At 38.0% G+C, this 22,432-nt stretch overlaps 2 protein-coding genes across 2 annotated transcripts in view; one reads left to right on the forward strand and one right to left on the reverse strand.

Moving 5' to 3' along the window:
• Positions 1-18,151, reverse strand: part of DOCK8 (dedicator of cytokinesis 8) — a 70,300-nt gene extending 52,149 nt beyond the window's left edge. Inside the window, 13 exon segments of the mRNA XM_079329955.1 lie at positions 775-937; positions 2,081-2,174; positions 2,406-2,545; positions 3,131-3,290; positions 4,121-4,201; positions 4,826-4,975; positions 5,206-5,272; positions 6,410-6,495; positions 6,864-7,061; positions 7,801-7,924; positions 10,942-11,013; positions 13,721-13,896; positions 18,049-18,151. Of these exon segments, the coding sequence (XP_079186081.1) occupies positions 775-937; positions 2,081-2,174; positions 2,406-2,545; positions 3,131-3,290; positions 4,121-4,201; positions 4,826-4,975; positions 5,206-5,272; positions 6,410-6,495; positions 6,864-7,061; positions 7,801-7,924; positions 10,942-11,013; positions 13,721-13,848 (1,463 nt within the window). The 5' untranslated portion in view covers positions 13,849-13,896; positions 18,049-18,151.
• The window catches only part of LOC306814396 (putative COBW domain-containing protein 7), a gene marked incomplete at its 5' end in the record, with an annotated part of 373,307 nt that overhangs the window by 332,430 nt on the left and 18,445 nt on the right, over positions 1-22,432 (forward strand). The window lies entirely within an intron of this gene.

The raw sequence follows: 22,432 nt of genomic DNA on the forward strand, positions 1-22,432 counted from the left end.
CAGAATTACTGCTAGTTATTACTGTTAACACCACTCAGTAGCAATGAAATACTGCACAAACATCTTGAAACACATCCCTCTGATGCATGTTTCTAATAGGAGACTCAGAAGTTCCAGACTACTAAGAAACAAATGACAGGAATTGCTCACTTGCATGCTACCGAGCACTGCGATCACCCTGAAACAATCTTAACAGAACAGATTTAAAGAAATTAAATTACATAGCCTGGAGTGCTCATTCATACTTAAAAAGTTCATAGAACAACACATTAGTTCCTCAGATAGTCAGATGACTCAAATGAACAATAGAAACAACTGAGTATAAACATTTACCAGAAGCATTAAAAACTGCAATAAAATCCACTTTGGGAAAAAAGCCCAAAACCAAACAACCACAGAGCATCAGAAATAGATAGATAGATAGATAGATAGATAGATAGATAGATAGATAGATAGATAGATAGATAGATAGATAGATAGATTAGATAGATAGATTGGATAGATACATAGATAGATAGATATCTGCCAAGTCAGTAACAGTTGTTAAAGGTTTTTTTTTTTTTTTAATGTTATAAAAAATTTTTCAAAAGACAACATAATTAGATTAGTAAACACATTATGGAATAACCTGCAGGTATTTGATTTTATAATGGCTAGGCAGATTAAATCATCAGCCCAACACATTATCTAAAAATATATATTTTTAGTTTCTATTTCTGAAAAAAATTTAATCACTTTTTAAAAGAAATGTTAAAAATATATGTTATTTCTTACCTATAAATGGTGTGGGGAACATACACTTCTCTAATTGGGAATTCCAAAATCTCTTTGTGAGGGCGATTACGGTTTTCTGAAAATGGCTTCAATGGGAGTAGTTCTGGCGTCAAACAATAACCAATGTTTTCTGGAGCTGGAGAAATCTCCACTTTAAGTGTTCCTTTAAAATTAAATCACAAAATCTTAGCAAAAAATATAAAAAATTATCAGTATAAAATAAAAATTGAAACAATATGTATGGTTACATAGCAATAGTGCAGAAAAAAGAACTGGTTCTTGGGCTAGGAAGGGAAGGGAAGCATGGGTACAGAAAAATACAGAGGAAGTAGCCTACACACATCCCTTCACAATCAGGACAACACACAGCTCCTTATGTGTATCCTGTACTCTTTCAAAGAAAATAGAAAGAAAGAAGGCATATTATACACTGGCTGATGTTACAATGTCTTTCACACACAAGTAATACAACATTTGTCTGGGAGACAAACAGAAGGTGTGCTGGCTAATACAGTTCTCCCTTGCTCCCCCTTCCCCTCAGATTCTGCTCAAATTAATCTCTGCCAAAGTAGGCACTATCCACCAGGAAAGCTAGGCTTTCTGTGGCAGGCAGTTACACAGTTAATATTAATAACATTTACCCCAGTATAAGCAGACTTTCAATTTAAATTCTCTGTTGTGGTAAGTTAAAACCATTTGTGGAGCTCAGACTTGTCATTTCTGGCAATCAGCTAGAAAGGAGAAACATCTTTGTCCTCAGTTCATATGTTTAAGGTTCCTCCACAATGCAGAAGAGGTTTAATTGTAATTTACTTAAAAAGAAAAAATAAGCTGGTCAGGTGTTTACAATAGCTGCCTGTACTTCTCTATTTTGTTAACTAAAGCTGACCCTAATATCAAGCTGAGATGAAATGTGTACATATTTTTATCCATTTGTACATATTTTTATGAACCATTTCAAAGTATTGCAGGGAAATAGCAAGGTCCTAGTAATTTGCTTTAAAGAACTCTCTTCAAACAGTTTGAATAATAATAACAAAAGATATTCAGCAGGTACACTATAAATTAGGGAGAAAAAAAAATTAAAATATATCAAGCTAAATCTAAATCTCCATACTCATTCATGCAGGAAAAAAAAAATCAAAGGCATCTGTGTTCAGGTAGACACCAGTAACCCAGGAAGTACCACAATGGTACATATTATGGGTTTAAACCCAAGTCAAATAAATTTTGGGATTGGAATTTACAGAACAGTTTTGGGAAGAAAAATAAGTATAACACCTTTCATCCAAAATGAATTATGTACCTGGTAAAGTCTTAATTCTTCTTTGCAAGGAAGATGATCTTTTGAAATCAGCTAAAAATTTAAACAGATCTTCATCACTGAGCCTGTCTCCTTCCTACCAAGAGAAACACAAAAATCAGTACCTTTGTAACAATACTCCATAATAATGGACAAAGGTTTAGGTGTGAACCATGTGCTTGAGGCATCAAAGCAAGTGGGTTACTATGTACTTGATTGCAGCTGTCCTCTGTCCCCACACAAATACAACTGGTAGCTTTTCCCAATACAATTCATATTACATAGATAAAAAATGTCTTTGAAATCAGAACTAAAGAAAATCCAGTACCTGTTTAAAGAAGGTGCCAAGGCTCAGAGAGGTTGGTTTGAAGTTTGATGTTGGATAGTTGTCCTCTGAGTTTAAACTTCTGTCAGAAAGCTTTCTTGCCTGCAGCAGTGTTGCCTTCTTGTCACTACTGGATCCCTTCCCTTCAAAGGGAAATAAAACATATCATCATCTTGTTTTTTGCTTTTAGCTGCAGTACAAAGATTCTCAAAATACATAAGAAACCACAGGAACATCTCACCAACATCAGAGGATAGAGTACATAAAACATTCTGCTTCTTTTACTTCAGACTATGTGAAATAGTGGAATACTAGGACACACCTATTGAAGTGACATTATTCTTGCTGCAGAGCAAAAGTTTATTTATATCTTTTAGTTACATTTTTATGGGTTATAAAGCATATTGAAAAATGGTCCTGCCTACCAAACCAAGATGTTTGTTATCTTGATTGCTCAGTATTGCTCCATGAGGCAAAGAGAATTTTACTTTAACAAAGCTAGCGTTCAATGAAAACTGTGCAGAAAGAATATTTAGCAGACATAAAAATAAATATGCAGACATGACACAGTGAGCACAATTAACTTGTGTTTCTGAGGCTGAAAAGGAAAGCTGACAAAACATGACTTGGAATCTGTGATTCACTTTTGATGCCATAGTGAATAACATTGTTTCCTACACCCAGTCCTACTGAAGAGTCATTTTGCCTTAGAAAACTTAGACAAGTACCGTTTAAACCTTCAGCTTCTTGTATCTCTCGTTCAAGCGTTGAAACGTTGAAGAAATTAGTTAGGCTTATGGGAATCCAGGCGAATGGCATTCTATATTTCCCCAATCTCTGGCAAAAAGATTCAGCTTGTGCTTTCAGTTTTTCAATCTTTTCTTTTGTCTGAAACAAAGAAAATAATGGCTGTTTCAAAAGCAATCAGTTATTGCAATGCTACCATAGACAAAAATGTAAGTTACATATTTACAGTTCAGTACATAATTTGCTTTCATATCTCTCATATTTTCTTGCTATGTCATTGACAGAACTGTAGCTGTTTTGATTTGTACATTCACTTAAATCTATTTTCAACTTGTTCATTTGTATTGTAGAAATGTAGAAAGCCAATCTTTTTGTAGTAATCTTCAAATCCAGAATGAACAGCCACCAGAAACGTTAGCAGGTTCTACTTCCTTCATCAGATACAGGAAAAAATTTTATTGAAAGCAATATTCTAAAGGTGAGATGTATAGAAACCCAGCAAATGCTGTCAGTCTATTCCAGGGAAGTAAATGACCATGAATTCCTTGAACAGAACTCACATTATCCATGGACAACAGTACTGAACTGGACAGCTGCACACTACAACAGGCTGTCTGCCCATCCAAATCAATCACACGTCTCTGAGGAACAAGTACTTCTGCTAAGTCTAGATTTCAGTCATTTCCTTTGTTCACCCCTATCTGCTTCATGACTCAAGCAGTACTCTGTCAGTATTGATTTCCAAAAGCGCAGTAACAATAATGCACCTTGTCTTTTCCTGATTTCTTTCTGTTGGCCACAGACATCAAACTGCTTACACTATGGATGAGCTAACTGGCTTTTCCCCCAGTGGTTTTGGTATTCCATCCTATTTAAAAGGGTCTACTCTTTCTCTGCTGTCTTTTTCTGTTTGATTGTTTTTTTTTAGCATGCATTTTTAATCGAAATATTCTTTACAGTTATTTACTTACCTTGCCAGCCTCACCTTCTTTAAGAACCATGTAGGGCTCTGCACAGTCTCCAATTTCTCCTTGCTGAAGCACTTTTTCTATCTACAAAAAGCAGTAAAATAAGACTAGTAAAGAAAAAAAAATCATCCAAATAGTATTATGTTGTTTCTCCAGCAATTTGAAAGAGCTCGCCTAGATATATAGCTGTATATAATGTTCAAAAACTGTCTCTATGGAGTAACTGATACTAAACCTTCTAGTCTTCCATCCATTAGAAAGCAGAAAATATATATGCGTCAATCACTTACTGCTCCATTTTCACAGAAATCAGGATAATTAACACATTCCAAATGAAGCGGTTGAGGCTAACTCAGTTTCAGAATTAAGCAAACAAAATGATGCAATGTACACTAAACCAATGCCAAAACCCCTCCACAGAATGTAAATAAATTTTTTGAAGGTGCCTTATTTCACTATACTTTTTATTTCCCTTAGGCAGAGATAGGAAATTCTACATACTTAGTAGAACCAGTACACAGGATACTAATACAACTTCTTAGCTTGAGAATGAGATATACCAGTGGACACCTGCTCACATACTACTATTAAAAACTATCATAATTCATGTCAGCTAGACAAAAGCCATGTTTGTCAGTTCTGTGAACTCAGAGCAACAGGAACAGCTGGGAACAGGCAGAATGCTGCCAAAGTAGCACTGTAACATACCTTTATTACCAGGTATATATCTGGTGATGGGTAAGTGACAGAAAATACTGCTGATCGTGCCTGAGTAGACAAGTCAATGGAGGGTGTATGAGAACGCAAGAATCCTCTCAATGAATCAGAATTGAGGTCACAATGGAAATTTTCTGAGATCTTGAAAAGAAAAAATAGATTATATTGTAAAGCAAAAAAGTTTCAAATTTTATTTTAAAACAACTCAAAAGCTGTAACTACAACTACAAAATAAAAAATGCAAGCATGGGACTGGCTGGATCAGACTGCATGTGTAAAAAAGTAGAGAGTTTCTTGTAAGTTTTCCTAAGTTATTACTCTGGAGATAAAAACCCAGGCCAACTGAACAAAAATATTGTATACACACTTACCTTTTTTCTTTCCTTTATGTCATAGAGAGCTATGCATGCAAACAAAGGTTCTATCTCTATATCAAACCTGTTAGGGAAAGACACACAAGACACTCATTGATATTACACTCGTATGGTTATGCACAATAAAAAAAAGGAAGAGTTATATTTTGACTGGCACTTTCATTAAAAAATGCAGATAAATACTTAGTTCCAGACTTCAGCTCTCTCGAAGTCTTGAGGATTTTTTTTAATTAGTGCATTATATTAGATGATTTCGAGAGGAAAAGAAGGGTAGTAAACTGCGTGCAATATATTTTCTAAATTTGACAGGGAGGTGGTCTCAGCGGTCAGTTAAAAATTACTGTATGCTGCCTTTTTTTTTTTTTCTTCTGTTTGTGAAGTTGTGCTGGCTTTGCTGAGGGAGAATTAATTTGCTTCAGAGTGGGGCTAGGTTTTTGGATTTTTGCTGGACATAGGGTTGATAATATAAAGACTTGCCCAAAATTAAGGCCGTTTCTGCTTTTTGTACTCCTCCCACTGGTGAGGAGATTGGGGTCTGTGGGAGACTGGGAGGAGACATGGATAGGACATGTGACCCCAAATGACCAAAGGGGTATTCCAGACCATATGGCACCATGCTCAGAATATAAATGGGCGGTAAAAGGAGCAAGGGGGGAAAATCTGGAATGAAGGTGTTTGTCTTCCCAAGTCATGTTACGTGTGGACTTGCTCTCCTGGAGATGGATGAACACCTGCCTGCCCTTGGGTACCTGCAACTTAATTCCTTGTTTTCCTTTGCTTGTCAGTGTGCCACTTGCTTTCCCTATAAAAATGTCTACATTTCAACCCATGAGTTCTTCAGATTTATTCTTCTGATTCTCTCCCTGATCCTGTTGGTGGAGGAGTGAGTGAATAGCTGTGTGGGGTTTGGTTGCTAGTTGCGGTTAAACCACAACGAAAGTCCAGCAGTGTATAGGACACCAACTGAATTTTTTTTTTTTTTTTTTAATATATAATTTGGATTCACTCCCAACTTCTTTTCATCCAGGCAAGTTAAGGACTTCTGTAAAGATGGATAGAAATAATTCTCTGCTACACTAAGAAAGAACAGTTGAGCAGTGAATGATGCTGTACCAGCCACCTGTGGTGGTGTAACAAGGTGTGCAACTGTACACTGTTGTGAATTCAGAAATGTGAGTAATGCTTGTAAAGGATTACTTACTTCAGAGTCTGCAGCTTCACCAAAATCCTGTTGCCCAGATGTTCCTTTGGGCAGTCTGGCACTGGCCGTATCTCCACTGCATCTTCCTGTCATTAAACAGTCATACTCAATTGAAACAACTGCAATAAAACATCTATGTGACAGCAGCCAAGCCACTGCTACAGACTAGCATCCTCCCCCACTCAGTGGGCAGTTAAATGCCTCCAGAGATGAAAGAAAACAGATTTATTATTTCTGAATATTTACACTCCTGACTCCTATCTGGCATTTACACCAAATATATGCAGTTGTGGAGCCCAAGTACAAGCTACTATGCAAGGTGACTCCCTGACCCAGCCATACGCCCAGCACGTGGCTCGGCCCACACAGAGAGCAGCGTGGCGTTCATCCGCTGTGGCGCAGCTCCAACCTGGGGCCTGCTGGGACAGGCCAGCAGAGAGCCGGCCTCGCTCACCTCATCGACGGCGGGGTAGAGGGCGAGGAGCTCGGGGTGCCTGTTGGCGCGGCGTGCCTCCTCGCTGAGCCTCTCGAACTCCTCGGCGCTGACGTGCCGCAGCAGGTGCTCCAGCCGCGGGTCCGGCTGCAGGCTGCGCAGCTCCAGGTCCGAGCAGGCCAGCGTGGCCCTCGAGGCCTCCTCCACAGCAGGCACCTGCTGGGGGCCCTGCGGGAAAACAAGAAAATGCACCAAGCTGTGGCTTGGGCACCAGAGTGTCACAGAACGGCTCTTGGTGATCTGGCAGAGAGGATCTTCATGCCTTCTCTGCCATGAGGCCTAATGGAGAGCAGGGTGCTCTGCTTGATGCTATCACAGACCACAGAATAGGCTGAGCTGGAAGGGGCTCACAAGGACCACAGAGTGCAACTCTGGGTTCTGCACAGGGCACTACAAGAATCACACCATATGCCTGACAGCACTGTCCAAATGCTCCTTGAACTCTGTCAGTGCTGTGACTGCTTCCCTGGGGAGCCTCTTCCAGTGCCCAGCCACCCTCTGGGTGAAGAACCTTTTCCTGATATCCACCCTAAACCTCCCCTGACACAAATTCAGTCCTTTCCCTCAGGTGCTGTGACTGTCACCACATGGGAGAGATCAGTGCCTGCTCTCCCCTTCCCTCACAAGGAAAATGAAGACTGCAATTGGGTTTTCCCTCAGTCTTCTCCAGGCTGAATGGACCAAGCAACCTCAGCCACTTCTCACACAGCTCCACCACAAGGCCCTTCACCAGCTTTGAGCCCCCCCCTTTGGCTGCTCCCCAATAGCTTTATATCTCTTTTATTCTATATTGCAGTGACCAAAACTGCACACAACATTCAAGGGGAGGTCACACCAGATGCTTCTTTGAGGGAAGCTGCTGTATTTGATAACTATTCCTGATGTGAAGAAAATATACCTGAAAAGTTCCATCGCTGGAATCCAATGTTTCTGATTCAAACGTTTGTTTTTGAAGTGTTTTGTGAAAATCTTTTCGGGATCCCTTCTTTTTCAGGCTACAGATATCTGAATTTTCTTGGTTTCTATTACAGAGAAGCCCAAGAAAATCAAGATAACATGAGGAGGTGTTAAGGGAAAATAAAACAGAAAAGAACAAATTAGAAATTATTTTAAAACTGAAAAGATGTTCCTGCAAAAAAGCAGTGTAGCACAGCTTTTATGCAAAAATGTGACATTTCACAACTTTAACATGTTTTAACGCACTGTTGCAACTCTACAATGTATAATAAAGACAGTTTAAAAGGGAAAAAATATTCAGATCATTTACCTGTAGAGTATAAGCCTGAGACAGCAGGAAAACCTGACCTAGGTACAAAATCTGCTCTGATCTCCTCATCAGACATGGTGATTATTTCAGTGACCTTAAGAACATGGATCAGGATCACTTATCTCTTTGCTAGCTTTTTCAGTTATATACATCAAAGGTGTTATTGCTCTTATCCTGGACCTAGCTAGCATCCCAAGTTAATCACACGCAACAATCTACACATTCCAAAAAAATGCCTGATTTTTAAGCGGGCTACTTCTATGCCACAATGTAACCCTCCAGGCTGGTAATTTTGGAAAATTCTCCTAAAATTTCAAGTTACATTTTTTTCAGCAGATGGAATAAAACCGCAGGTACCCTGACAAAAAGATGTTAGATGCATCCAAAGTTTTATTTCTTTCTCTTTAGTATGCAATTTGCTAAATTCTGTGACAGTCTTTTTGCAATCAATCTCCTTATTTACAACATCCTGCTTCATTCATTTTCCTTTCTGTGATACTCCCAAAGAAACGACTGAACATCCGAGTACTTTCATAAAGAAGACACAATAAGCAATTATTGATCAGGGAGACACCTTTTTATTACATTTTGGGAGTAACTGAATTATATGGTCTGATGTGTTTTAATTTTAATTGTTTGCATTTTAATCATTTGCCAGTTCACTGCAATGAAAACTGGTCATAAAAAGACAATCCCAGCTCTCCTTGGATGTGACCTTGTTTTGGAACCACTCTAGTTATCCAAAATGGAAGCAGAAATTCTTCATGAATTTAGGAACCCAAAAGAGGTTGTATAGGTTATTTTTTTCACTACCTTTGGTGGTAAACAAATGGCTAATGGAGAAATTTATGTACCTGAGTTCACATTTTCTCTGTGGTATGAAAACTACACTAGAGAAGCCTTTCCCCTAAAGTACTCCTGGAAAATTTATTTATATTGTTTATTTATTTTGAAAAATATTATAGCAATTAAAACTTACCAAGTGGCAAACCATGGTTTTAATATACGTCAATTTAAAGGGCAAACACTGAACTAAGAAAATGAGATGAGGAAAAAGCATATTATCCAAGCATAATATGAGATTCCCAATAACAGTCTATCACTGGTTTATGTGACACTGCAGCATATTTGGTAGTGCTTTTGTTCATTGTAATTTTTAATAACTTGTTTGCACTTTTAGCCAAGCTGCCAAAGCCCAACTCTCTGGCAGAGTCCACCATCGTGTTTACCACAGAGTCAACTGCTCAAAAAAGATTTTGAATGCAAATTTACCTCACCTGACTGAATAAAACCCTCAGCACAACTTTCCACATATGTGTATTTCTATGGCTCCATTCACATTTCTACCAGCACACATAAATGCAAAACCAGCTATGTTCTAATTTCCACCTCACCTAATTTACTGCTCACTCCCTTCTCCTGTGCACAAGCAAAGCTGCAGGCTGGCTCTTTACAGCATGCTCAGAACAGCACTGTGTGGAAGAGCTAGTGCTTCTGCTCTGACTGGTGCAGGAGGAGAGCCCACAAAAACCACAAGACTACTTTTAGTGACAAACTGCAGAGCAGTTCTGAGAATTCAATCAATTTCATCAGTATGCCTGGAGGAAGTCTCTTAATAACCCCCAGCAGCTGCTGTACTGAGGAACACAAGCTACACAGTTAAAAAGGGCAAATTTCTCTAGAATCACCACTGCAAGCCCATAAGGCATTGGCTCCTCATGTGCATCATGTCAGACAAACACAGAGTAACAAGGGCTAATGAAGGGGCACAACAAAATGGAAGCAAATGTGTCAGCACTTCTGCTTTTCAAGAGCTGGGCATGAGCACAGGAGTGGATAAGAGGAAGTGCTACAGAGCTCCAAAAACCTCTTTCTGAAGAACAGGGTGAGGTGATGAGGAAGGAGGCAAAACATCCCATAGACTCCCCTAAGAGTCTGGGAACAGACATCCCTGAAACAGACAGTACAGGCTGAGAGTTCCCTAGACATTTTACATATGAAATGGAATGGGGCAGAACAAAATAAAATAAAATAAAATAAAATAAAATAAAATAAAATAAAATAAAATAAAATAAAATAAAATAAAATAAAATAAAATAAAATAAAATAAAATAAAATAAAATAAAATAAAATAAAATAAAATAAAATAAAATAAAATAAAATAAAATAAAAATAATGAACTAAACTAACGGAAATTAAGCACTTATGATGACTACAGGCCCAACTCTGTGTGCTGAATTACACTGACCTCAAGTGCAGAAATTATTTATTGATGCGAAATAGTAAATTTGGGTATAACACAGATAATCCTGTGAATACACTCAATCACTGCTGGGAAAGCCCATAATCCTTCAGTTTTCAGACACATTTGAAAATCAAATCATGTTGAATTTTCAGGGCATGAGTAAGAGAAAAGCATGCAAATGCAATCTTTATCCCTGTTATCTTTCCTTTTAGTGGGATCAAACAGTACTCATTTTCCTGATTAAGATAAATCATCATTACAGAGCGTTGATGTGAATTTCTTCCCATCAACTTCCCATCCATTCCCAGAGTGCCTGATAATTAAGAAGCAGTTGCAGCAAGTATTTGGCAATGCACACCATCTCAGACAATACGATACAGTTATTTATACTACCGAAAAGTCAATTCTTATCTTCAATCGCTGACTAAAATCATTATAATTTAGGATTACTTATAACAGCAAACATCTCCTCTCTGATAAGTAAAATACAATTTATTTTTTATTTTATTTAGTTTTATGTCACTTACTTTCGATTCACAATCAGCCACTCACGGTTGTAAGTCTGGACACAGTCTTTGACATGTGAGTCCAGTTCAACCCTGTGGAGAAAGCAACATATTTCAGCTCCTAAGTCATACTTTCAGGACAAACAAATTTATCTACACATGCTAGTCAGATAAAGGCCTCTCTGTTAGTCCTCTCCCGCATATTTATTTTACTGCTAAATTATTGTTTGAGGTTTAAAAAAAAATCCCCTTTACCGCATGAATTCCATTATGCAGGTTTTTGGTACTGTGCTGATAAATATACAGACATGTATTTAACAGAAGTAATCACTTGCTACACCATCTATCCATTAATATAAGAGTGACGTTGCTATAATATATAGTAAAATTAAATAAATTATACTACGTAATCAACCTTGTGATGTTCAAAACTTGATAACAAGTCTCAAGATATAAAATTATTTTGTAGAGGCCTCGGATCCTGAACTCTTGCAAATACATAATTTTTAGGTAGGTGCAATTTTCTCTTTCTCACAGAAACAAAGAAAAATCTAAAAAAGGGACACTAAGCTTTTAATCTGATAGCATAACAAAACTTTAAGTTCTAAGAATATATTATAATATAATTTTTTTTCAAATAAGTGTCCTTTCACGAAGGGTCTTGTCAGTGTTCCTTGATAGACTGCATACTATTTGGAACTGCAAGTCCTTCTGCCAAAGACAGTGCCCGTGAACTTCACATCACGACCCTGTGGCATAATTCCCCTATCCCTGTTCTTAACATTTTTAATCACCTGTTCCAAAATAATTTGTAGCATTCTCCACTCCAAGTGAGTAAAAGAGTAGATAGGATGCACATTCAATACAGGAAGAGGTGAAAGGTATGATGATTTTTAGCACTCTCTACACAGAACTCCTAAGAGATTTGCTGCTGGTCACTGAGGCTGGCTAACAGGTGATGTGGCAGGACAGAGCCTTGGCTGACAGCAGGCTGAGTGCCCCTGCCTCTGGTGGTTCCTGCCTCTGGCGGTTCCTGCCGTGGTTCAGGTGGGAGATGTGTTTGCTGGCAGGCAGCACATTAACCCAGTTTGGTCGGTGGTACCTGTTTCCTGCTCTCGGCGCACAGAGACATCAAAGACTCTGCTGCCTGCAGGCCAATCCTTGGTGCATGCCCCTTCTGTGTTCTCATCTTGCCTAACACATCCTGGCACCCTTGACCAGGATTTTCTGTAAAAAAACTAAGATCAGCAATAGCAATGTGAATGGCTAAGTGGCAAGCTGCTGTCTAAAAAAAAATCTGCTGAAAGCTTATTTGTTGATATTGATATTTAAGCTTTGTCACAGACTCCTTATAAAACACTTAATAACTGTGTGGTGCAAGTGAGGCTTAAAAGTGATTGTACAGCATAAGCCTGAATGGTTTCCTATTGGAAAAACAAATAGTAACTGCTGTTTTAAACATCAGGCATGGTTGGAAGTAAAGGTAAGAAATGGCCTTATTTTAGATGTAATTTCAAAAGTTGAATAATTATTTCAATATTTTTGTCCATAATTTAAATAAAAGATTACTTCAAGTAAAAAAAAAATAAAATCCATTCCTCCCACATCCATTCTCTCTAAATCCATAGAAAAATAATTTGTTGGGACTTCTTCTATGAGTAACTTCAAGTGAAAATCTCCTTCTGTGCAAATATTAGAAAATCCCTTAGAAGCTGTGTGACTCAAAGAGTTCTCAGGTAACCTAGTATGGCATTTCATCTCTACTGTCTTTATTCTCCTGAACTTTTTGAGAGAAGCACTGGGCCAAGAAGAAACTTGCAGACTGAAACCTTGCTTACAGGGAGGGTTCTCAGCTAGTCTACATCTGGAAAAATCACCCAAACTGTGTTTCCTGCTTAGCCTCATTGCATTTGTCATGTCAGGCAGAAAACAGTGAACAAATACTGCTGTTATATAGGGCTGTAGTTTGAACAGCTGGCTGGATACTCTGGAAGGAGCCAGCCCCACATCCCAAACACATTGAATATTTAGCCATGTCTGAAGATGTAGCAGTTTGGGGCTAAATGGGGCTGACTTTGCATTTATCTTGTTGTTACTGCTTGCAAAACTCAACAGGCCTTTGGAGTTCTACTTTAATGTACTATTTACAGTGAAACAGTCCCTGAAGAGTATTTTGTATACAATCCATAGACTTTCTAATACCAATTTGGAAAACTCTCCAATGGGTTTTCTCATTCTGAAAAATTCTTTTGCTCATAGCATGCTTGTTTTTCAAACCAGCTTAAATACTTGCAGGACCATTAAGCACGAGTGTCACCACATGCTACCTATTTAATTTAAGCTGTTGCAAACAGGGTAATTATTTCATCAATGTCAGCCTAAAATCACATGTGACTTCTACACTAGAAATTAACACTCACCCCCCCTTCCCAAACCTTGTGAAGTGTGAATAGTTTCCTCCCATTTAAGCAAGACAGGTACTAAGAAAGAGATTCTTATTGACCTGATCAATGCCATGTAACATACAGCTGGCTAAAAAAACAGAATACCCCAAACCTCAGTATTGTGCTTGCGACATGATCAGAATCAACTTTCATCTTTGGCATCACAGCTGCAAAAATTATTTTTCATACCATCCTCCTGTCCTTGCATAATTTTTCAAACATTTGAAGTTCAGGAACTGTGTAATGGCTGGATGGGTGGCAGAGTGATGTTGGATCAACATCTTCAAAACTATTTTTAATGATTCAAAACTAAGTTTATTTTTGCAGCATTTTGGAGGGACAGAAACTCTCCTTACCCATCTTCTGGCACAGAGGGTTGCAAAGTCCTGCACTCTTTGGGTGTATAGACAACATCCAGATCATCTTCAGGAAAGTCCCCAAGTTCTTGTGCTAGATCTAAGTCCAAGTTGTTCAGCTGCGTCATCAGGAAGGCTTCAAAATCTACTGGGTCTACTGCATCATAAAAGGAAGGCTAATGAGAAATAAAGAAGCATTTATTTTAGCAACAGAAGGTTCTTGACAGTGTAATTTAGGCGTATTTATTTAACTATTGTAATTGTCCCATTATTTATCACACATCAGAAACAAACATCTAAACTTCTAACCTAGAAACCAAAAAGATGTAAGAGAGGTGCCAAAATGGCAGCGACAGACAATGCCAATGGGAACAAGAGAGCAGACAAAACACCGCAGGAATAACAACGCCAGGTCTCGGGAGTTACTCAAGTTACAGAGCTGAGGACCAACTGGAAGCACTGTGGTTGCTGCCACCATGAAGATGCACTAATTTGAGGTGCTGTGCCTGAAAGACACAGTTAGGGATGCTCTGTGCTTTTGACTGCAAACAAAGTTGAGGATGTTATATACTCAAAACCAGAAGAAAATACTATTTTTCTGGATGCTGCTGGCTTTTATATTATAGAGTTTTTAATTTATTGTATTTTTTAAGGGTTTGTACAGTGTTTTTGCAAAAGATTACATGGAACTACTGAATTTTTTACTGCAAACCTTAGATACTCCCCATTTCTACAGTGCATGACATTGCACCTTGATAGAACAGCAGTTTTATCTCATTACATCAATTAATCAGAAGGTCCACTCAGAACAAAGTTAAAGTACAAGCTCTATAAATCATGCATGCCATTACACTGACTGCTTTTTATCTGTTCAGTGTCAAAAACAGGCAGAAACTATCGTTTGATTTGATACCTAAAGATGTTCCACATACAAGTAAATGTGACTTTATGTATTAAAAGTGTATGTTATTCTATGTATAGACAAAACTGAAAATTATTTTACTTGCTATGTAGCAAATAAAAATACCTTGTATTTCTTTAGGAAATACAATATTTATCCAGTTGAGTACAAAGACTGGAATCTCTTATCATTGATTTTCTTGACAAGTAAAAAGGAGATCTAAAAACTACAGCTTTAGAAAAATCTGTAGTTTATTTTCTGTGTGTTCCAGAAAGTCCGATGACACCTCATTACTGTAAGAGTGAAGAAAATCAGTTGTAGCATTAGAATAATAGCATTGGAACAACTTATTTACTGTTAAGAAGAATTCTAGCAAAAACCAGCTAATAAATCCTCCCTTCTGTAAAGAGTGAGGATTGCATTGCACTGGTCAGCCCAGATATCTTTCCCAAGGCTGTCTTCTGAAGCTGACATCAAAAACTACATCTGTGGTGCTGTCGGGGAAAAGAAGGGGGGTTTGCTGGTATCAAAATACCTTTGAATTAAGTGTTATTTTGTCTGTTGTCTCATTCAGTGTGCTCTTAAGCTATCCTCCTTATACTCCAGTGTTCTGGAGTAAAAAAAAAATTTGTGAGTCAAAATCAGCAAGTCTTCCCTTATGAATACTGAGGTCTGCTCATGCAAGGTTTTCACAGAAGACGACAAGAATTTTGCCGAAGCATAAAGTGACATATGCATACCATTGTTACATCTACAACATCAGGAATTTTAGCTCAACAGGACAATGAGAAATTTCTCAATTTATGAAACATGGATAGAGACTTAACAATGGCAAAGCTCCAGTAACTCTGAACTAAAATGGCTAACACTTAATATGCTACATCAGCCACAGTAGATAAGAAAATGTGTTAAAAACAATTAATAGCAAATACAAGCTTTGGAACCTTTTTAGTATTCTGGAAATACAGCTGAGGAAGTTTTTCAAATAACAAAAATCCAGAAATATCTTGTAGAAAGTGACACGTATTTGGAAGAAATGTGCTGGAAACAGCTCTAAGAAGCAAACCAATTAAAACTTCTGAAAAAAACCTAGCTGTGGTAAATATTCCTGCAAATATTTTAGTACAGACCTTTGAACCCAATCAAGTACCACCCCCTACCCCAGGTTCCCTTTTTGTAGGGAACCATACTGGATTCTGCATAAACACAGACTCTGAGATCCTCTTCCTGTACATCCACTGAATTTTCAAAAATGTCTCTGGGAAAAATCTTTCCCTTTCTTTGCTCTTTTAGCCAAAGGGAAAACTTAACATTGCCAGCAAGTCTATCAAATTATGAGGCAGTCAGCCAAAGAAAAATATTCTGCTACTCTGTTTTTAGTATAAGCACTACCTCTGCATTGCACACAGTGTAGTGCTGAACATGCTGGATCAACAGCTATGAGTAAATAGTAAACCTTTTTTGCATTTTTAAAAATTAATCATCAGCATAATATGGTTGAAGCTTGCTTACTGTAATGTCAGTGGGTAAAGCATAGCAGGTTAGTATAAAAATATGTAAACAGGTCTATCTAGAGATTTTTAGATACAATTATATATAAGAATATATAATGAATAAATTACATATAATAAATAGAAACAGATATAATATATATATTTAGATCTACTAAAAAAGCAATTCACAGAGGATTAAAGTAAAATACAGCTTAAAGTATACAAAAGCATACTACATCTTTTCAGTTGCTGAAGATGCAATGTTTTCCATGTAAAACAGTTTTGCTTAATACAATCTAATTTTTGATAAACCATTGCACTTTCTTTCAGAAGTCACACTCTTCCATTCTGGCAGGACAATGCATTTCATTGTGTCCTCTTTATCTTGTTCAAGTGTTAACAACATCCTTTAATTACCAGAAATATGCACTTTTGACTGTTGTAAATTAGACAGAAATGTAAAAAAGATAGTGTAAAAAGTAAATGCAGGTGGAGGGAAATTATGTCCCTAACAAGTGGTGCAACGTTTCAAAGGAAAAACAGAAAATGGCTTAAATAAGGAGCCAGCACTCCTTTTCACATACCATAAAAGCGTGCAAAACACGAATCATTACTGCAAACATACCTTTTTAAGGATGACAAATTAGAGGCATGCAGACTGTGACAGCAGACACAAAAATGGCGGCTACGGCGCAACACCTGGTAAATGAAACGCTGCCAAGTGTTTTTGGTAGAACTAGCGGTTGTCTGCGTGCAGAAGAAGGGACCTGAACTCGTCAGGGTGAGCAACCACAGGGAACAAGTTAAAGATCACATTGCTTCAGATTAAGGAAGTGAGTAGTGGCGGGAGGCCCTGACACAGGAAGCAACCACTTGATTCTAGATTTTCACAATCATTGGTGCACAAAGACTCTTCCTGCTTCTTCTTATCAGGCCTCACAAAAAGAATCAAAAAATAGGGAAGGGACAAGGACAGTGCCAAAATCATAGTCAATTTTATTTATGGCATACTATATTTGCAGAATTCTCATCCTCCTGAAAGGCAATTAAAAGATCTGGCATTTTTTCCCTTTGTCATAAGGGCACTGTCATATGATCTGACATCCTTAGAGGGTGATAACACACGGAAGGCTGAAGATGATTCGGGACACATAACAGTTGACTCAATTATATCTATGCCAATTGGGACATACTTCAGCATTTCTCACTTAACATGCACACTGAAAAACAGTCAGCATGTTGTCCCTGCTGCTAGCTCTGGAAACTGTATTAAGTCAAGCTTGTCAAGCATTTACCTTTCTTTTTTTTTTTCCTCTTTATTCAATGACCTGTGCTGCTTTTGGCATGGATAGAGTTGACTTTTCTTTATAGTAAATATTATGGGTCCATGTTTTGGATTTGTGCTGGAAACAGTGTTGATAATAACATTTGTTTTCATTATTGCTGAACAGTGCTTACAAGGAGCCAAGGATTTTCTGCTCCTCATACCACCCCACCAGGAAGGAGACTGGGGATGCACAAGAAGCTGGGAGAGGACACTGCCGGGACAGGAGACCCCAGGTGACCGCAGGATATTTCAGACCACATGGAAGCATGCTCAGTATATAAAACTGGGGGGAGAAGAAGGACTACCACACAAAACATTTTTTTGAAGAAGCTGAATGCTTTCATCAGGGAAAGAACATAATATACTCCAACACTTACTAACTTTGATTCATAATAATATGCAGAGGGACTGTCTATTCCAGGCTCCAAGGAATATTCTCACGTTTCTCCACAGCACCATTTCCTCAGCTCCCCAGACAGTATTTTTAACAGTTGCAGGTGGAAGCCAGTGGAAAGCAAGACAACTTACAAGATCATTTAATTTACCCTAAAACGATTAAGCAATGTACATGCCACACCTGTGTAAAGAAGATAAACCCAGAACTTACCAGATTACATGTAGAAAAACCAGGGGTACTTAAGCTTCGTTGACAGAACTGTGCAAAGCCTGGTTGGAGAGTAAATTGCTTTCTTATTTCTGCAGAGGAGTGCCTTTAATTAAGCAGAGAAAAATACTTATAATTACAATTATCCCTGTACAAATTCCAAATGCCAGTATTTAGCTAATTTAGTCCCCGGCCCAAGTGTTTAGAAATGTAGTTTGATAATGTTCTAGACTCCTCTTAGTTTGTAGCTGGTGCAAATCTCATAAAACATTTGCAGTCCAAGATTTTGCCACTCTTCCAACATATTTTTATCATTATATTGCAGCCTTCAAAACTGGGAAACGCTATTCAAGAAAGAATAACCTCGGCCTTAAGTAAAGTGTGACTGCTACCTTCATAGCAGTACTTGCAGATTCATTTCTGCAAAGCAAAAATGCAATAATAAAGCAGCTATAAAAATGAATATCACATAAGTGAATATTTTTTTAATTGAACACAGGATGAAAACAAGACAAGACCGCTCACTGAACAGTGTAAGCCCATACTTACACTACTAAGGTAGTTTGATGTAAAAAGCCCAAGGCAAACCAAAGAAGGAATTTAAAAATCTGCCTATCTGGCTAAACATTCAAGGTAAAAACTTAAGTTCTAATTAACTCATTTTTGTGGAAGCAGAGAGAGACGAGAACTGAATTCTTCAGAAATCCCTGGGTGATAATAATGTATGCAGTCTGAAAATACAGCAGAGTAACATGGTCATTTTTCATGGAAACAAATCAATTAATGTTTAACATGATTTAGAATAATCAGTTTAAGAATAATCAGCCATGAAATGGTAAGAAAACACTATATTTCACCACAGGGGTTCAGGACACGACTTTTGAAACAAGATGCAGTTAAGCAGATTCCAAGTAAAAATAATAGCCTGCAGCCCACCAGAGCAAATAGGGAAAAGGAAAATACAGAAGATACTCTCTTCCACATGAGACTCTTTCAACTCCATCAAGCATTAGCAGGCATCTTAGAATTACCAGATGCCACCGGACAGTTTTGCCTGCACCTTTTCTCCTTTGCGGCCTCTTGATTCCTATTACTAGTGTACCTATTCTGCAACACTTACTGCTGCTTTTTTGAGCATGACAAAACCCTGAATTTCACTTAATACATTTCTGTTCATGTGAAGCAACAAGAACCTGATAGAAGGTATTGAAGGTATTAGAGGTATTACGTTTGATTTAGAAAATAAAAGTTGCATAAATGGGAGTAGTTGCTTTTAGGTCAAAAAGCCATGCCAGGTGTGAGTGTGATATTGCTCCAATATGAAGGCAGCAGCAATCCCAGACACAACAAAGCTAGAATTATAGAGAGGGTAAAGAGAGCCATTTGGAAGAGGATTTTCTACTCATCAGTGGTATTCCAAAAATCAAAACCAAGATCTTTTAAAGATTATTCAAGGATTGCATAAGCAAGAAGCCATATAGGGAAAGTGATGAAGTCTTTGTATTCTGTAGATTACCTCTGACCTATTTTGGAAAGAAAAGCTCCTTGTTATCAAGGTTATTGTTAGTCAGTCTCCCAGTACAAATAATATCTGATAATGAATGCATGTACAAAACTCAAATTATCAAAATTATTATTTTACAGCAAATTGAGTCAAACAGAGTTTCTACTCCATGCAGAAATACCTGTTAGTGATGGAAATAGTAGAGGTACCAGCAGATGTAAAAAATGTGTTGCAGTCTATTGCAGAACTTGCTGTTTGTAAACAATGACATAAGACATCTTTAAATTACATCCAATATAGGGTTACCAGATGCTTCAAAGAGGAAATAATATGAATTTTCAGTACAAGGAAAGAAGGAAGAAGAAGTAATGAAAAAGTACACATATGTATGAAGGGCCAAATTTCCTTTCTGGTAAAAGCCTGGACAAATGTAGCTAATTGAGAGCAAATACAGTTCTCAAGAGCACTGACATCAATTCCAGTGTCCCACCAGTAGAAAGAACTTGCAAACTAAATCAGTCAAATGGATGACAAACCCTGTAACCTGTGATGGCGACTTTCAGATAAGAATAGTTTGTTTGACTGACTTCACAGTTTTGCAATAACTAAAGGAAGAAAGTACAGTAAAAGTAACAGAAGACAGCAACAGTTGTTCGAACCAACTCAGAAATTATTGCCTAGATTTGCTAGGAATAGACAAAGGAAAGTCCTAACTGCTAAAAGAGCCAAAAGGACAAGTTAACCACATCAACATGGTGGAAAGGTGGGTGTAACAGTCAGAGATCTGAATGGAAACTTTTGAAAACTTGAGAACTAAGGTGGAAACATAAGTCCTGCTAGATGGCTCTTTGATAATGCCAGAATGACTGTTGTCTGTGCCATGCCTGTTTTCTGATCAAAGAGCTGCCTTGGGCACAATTGATATACCCGCAGGAAAATGGTAGTTCACTGTCATTCAGTGCATGTCATGTCTTAGCTTTCATGGAGGCTGCAGTCCATCTATGCCTGGCTATACTCCTTACCCTCCTGGCCTGTACAACAGGCCTGTCTGATTCCAAGGAGAGCTTTACAGCCATACTTGACTGCAACAATGGTCTACCTATGTGATAAAAAACAAGGAAAGAAGGTAAGTGGTTAAGGATAAATGCAAAGCAGTCATTGAAAAATCTGAGAAACAGTCCTGTGGTTTCCATTGGTTGAAGCAAGGGGACCATGAAATTGCAATTTACATTAAAATGTATATCACCTTAGATATGCCTGTTTATTAATAGTCTCATGATGAAGTGTATGGTGGGCAACTAGAAAATGTGGACTGCAGTAAATTCTGGTCCAAAAAGTTCTACAATTTTTGGTATATTATTGGCAATTATTAGGAGATGATGAGCAGACAGTATGGATTTATCTAAGGGCAGTCAATAAAACCAGTCTCATGCGTCTCTGTGCTAGTTCAACTGGCTCAGTGAGGCTCTTTATACTGTCCCTTGTGACACTCCTATAAGCAGAGAGAATGGGTAAATGGAATCATCACAACCAGTTCCAAAGAGCTCACAGCTGGTTAATAAAACCATCAAGGCATAGTCATAATTAGTTCAAAAAAAGATTGCAAGGAAATTTTACTATGAGAAGCAATTTAATTTTTCCTTAATCTAATTCCAGTCCATACTTTATTGTACAACATGGATGGTGATATAGGTAACATAGGACTAAAATCTGGGGATTGCATCAGGAGGAATTGTGAGTACTTTAGAAACAGTCTGAAATCAGCACAGCTAGATTCAATAAAAATGAATGCAAACCTCTAAACTTAGGAAGAAAAAAAACAACAGCAGAAATACAAAAAGTGAAATTAACTGTCAAAAAAAATAGCCATGTTTCAGAATAGACAGTGAGGGAATATACTGGTACACTTACCAATAAAAGAATCACAGGTGAGGAGAAACTGATGCTATTTTTGTTAAGAGAAGTCAGTGAGACATAGTTGGGCTGATATACACACTTAACACAGAGTAAGATGCAATCAACTTTAAAAGGCTTCAAATTATAGCAGTCATAAGGCTAAGAATTTTGGCAAGGATGACTCAGGAGAAAAGACTGAAAAAACCAGTTGTGTCACAAAAAGGGAGACTGAGAGGAGACAGCAGTTGTCCTTGACTATGTAAAAGATAGAAATATGTAAAGAAAATGGTGAACAGTTCATGTCCCTAGAGGGAAGAAGAATAAGTAATGTGCTTAAATTGAAGCAAGAAAGCTCTAGTAAAGTAGTAGGAAGAAAGCTCCCACTGCAATGGCAGCAGGACACTAAAAGTGTCCTGAGGAAGCTGGCTGGTGTTATTCTCAAGCCATTCTGCATTATATTTGAAAAGTCCTTGTGGACAGGTAAAATCCTGTTGACTGAAAAAATGTAAATATGGCTCTTATTTTTAAAAAGGGGAGAAAGAAGGAACACAGAAGCAACTATAGACTGGTGAGCCTCTCCTCTGTGCCTGGGAAGATCATGGGGCAGATCTCCTGGAAGCAGTGTTAAGGTACATGCAAGACAAGGAGGTGATTCAAGGCAACAAAAGACTTATGGATGTCATGTACTTAGGTTTCCATGACATTATCCCATGTGACAGCTTATCTCCAAATTGGAGAGGCATGGCTATGATGGATGTACTATTCAGTGAATAAGGAATTTGCTGGATGGACGTAGCCAGAGAGTTGTGGAGGGTCTTGTGGACCCTCCTGGTGGAGGCTGGTGGGGAGTGGTGCTCCTCAGGGCAGACAGAGGTCTGGGGACTGGTGCTCTTCTGTATCTTCATCAATGACATCAAGAGTGACATCGTATGCATCCTCATCAGGTTTGTAGACAACACAAAGCTGAGAAGTACAGCTGACACAACA

The sequence above is a fragment of the Erithacus rubecula genome, assembly GCF_903797595.1.
Source record: "Erithacus rubecula genome assembly, chromosome: Z".
Taxonomy (NCBI): domain Eukaryota; kingdom Metazoa; phylum Chordata; class Aves; order Passeriformes; family Muscicapidae; genus Erithacus; species Erithacus rubecula.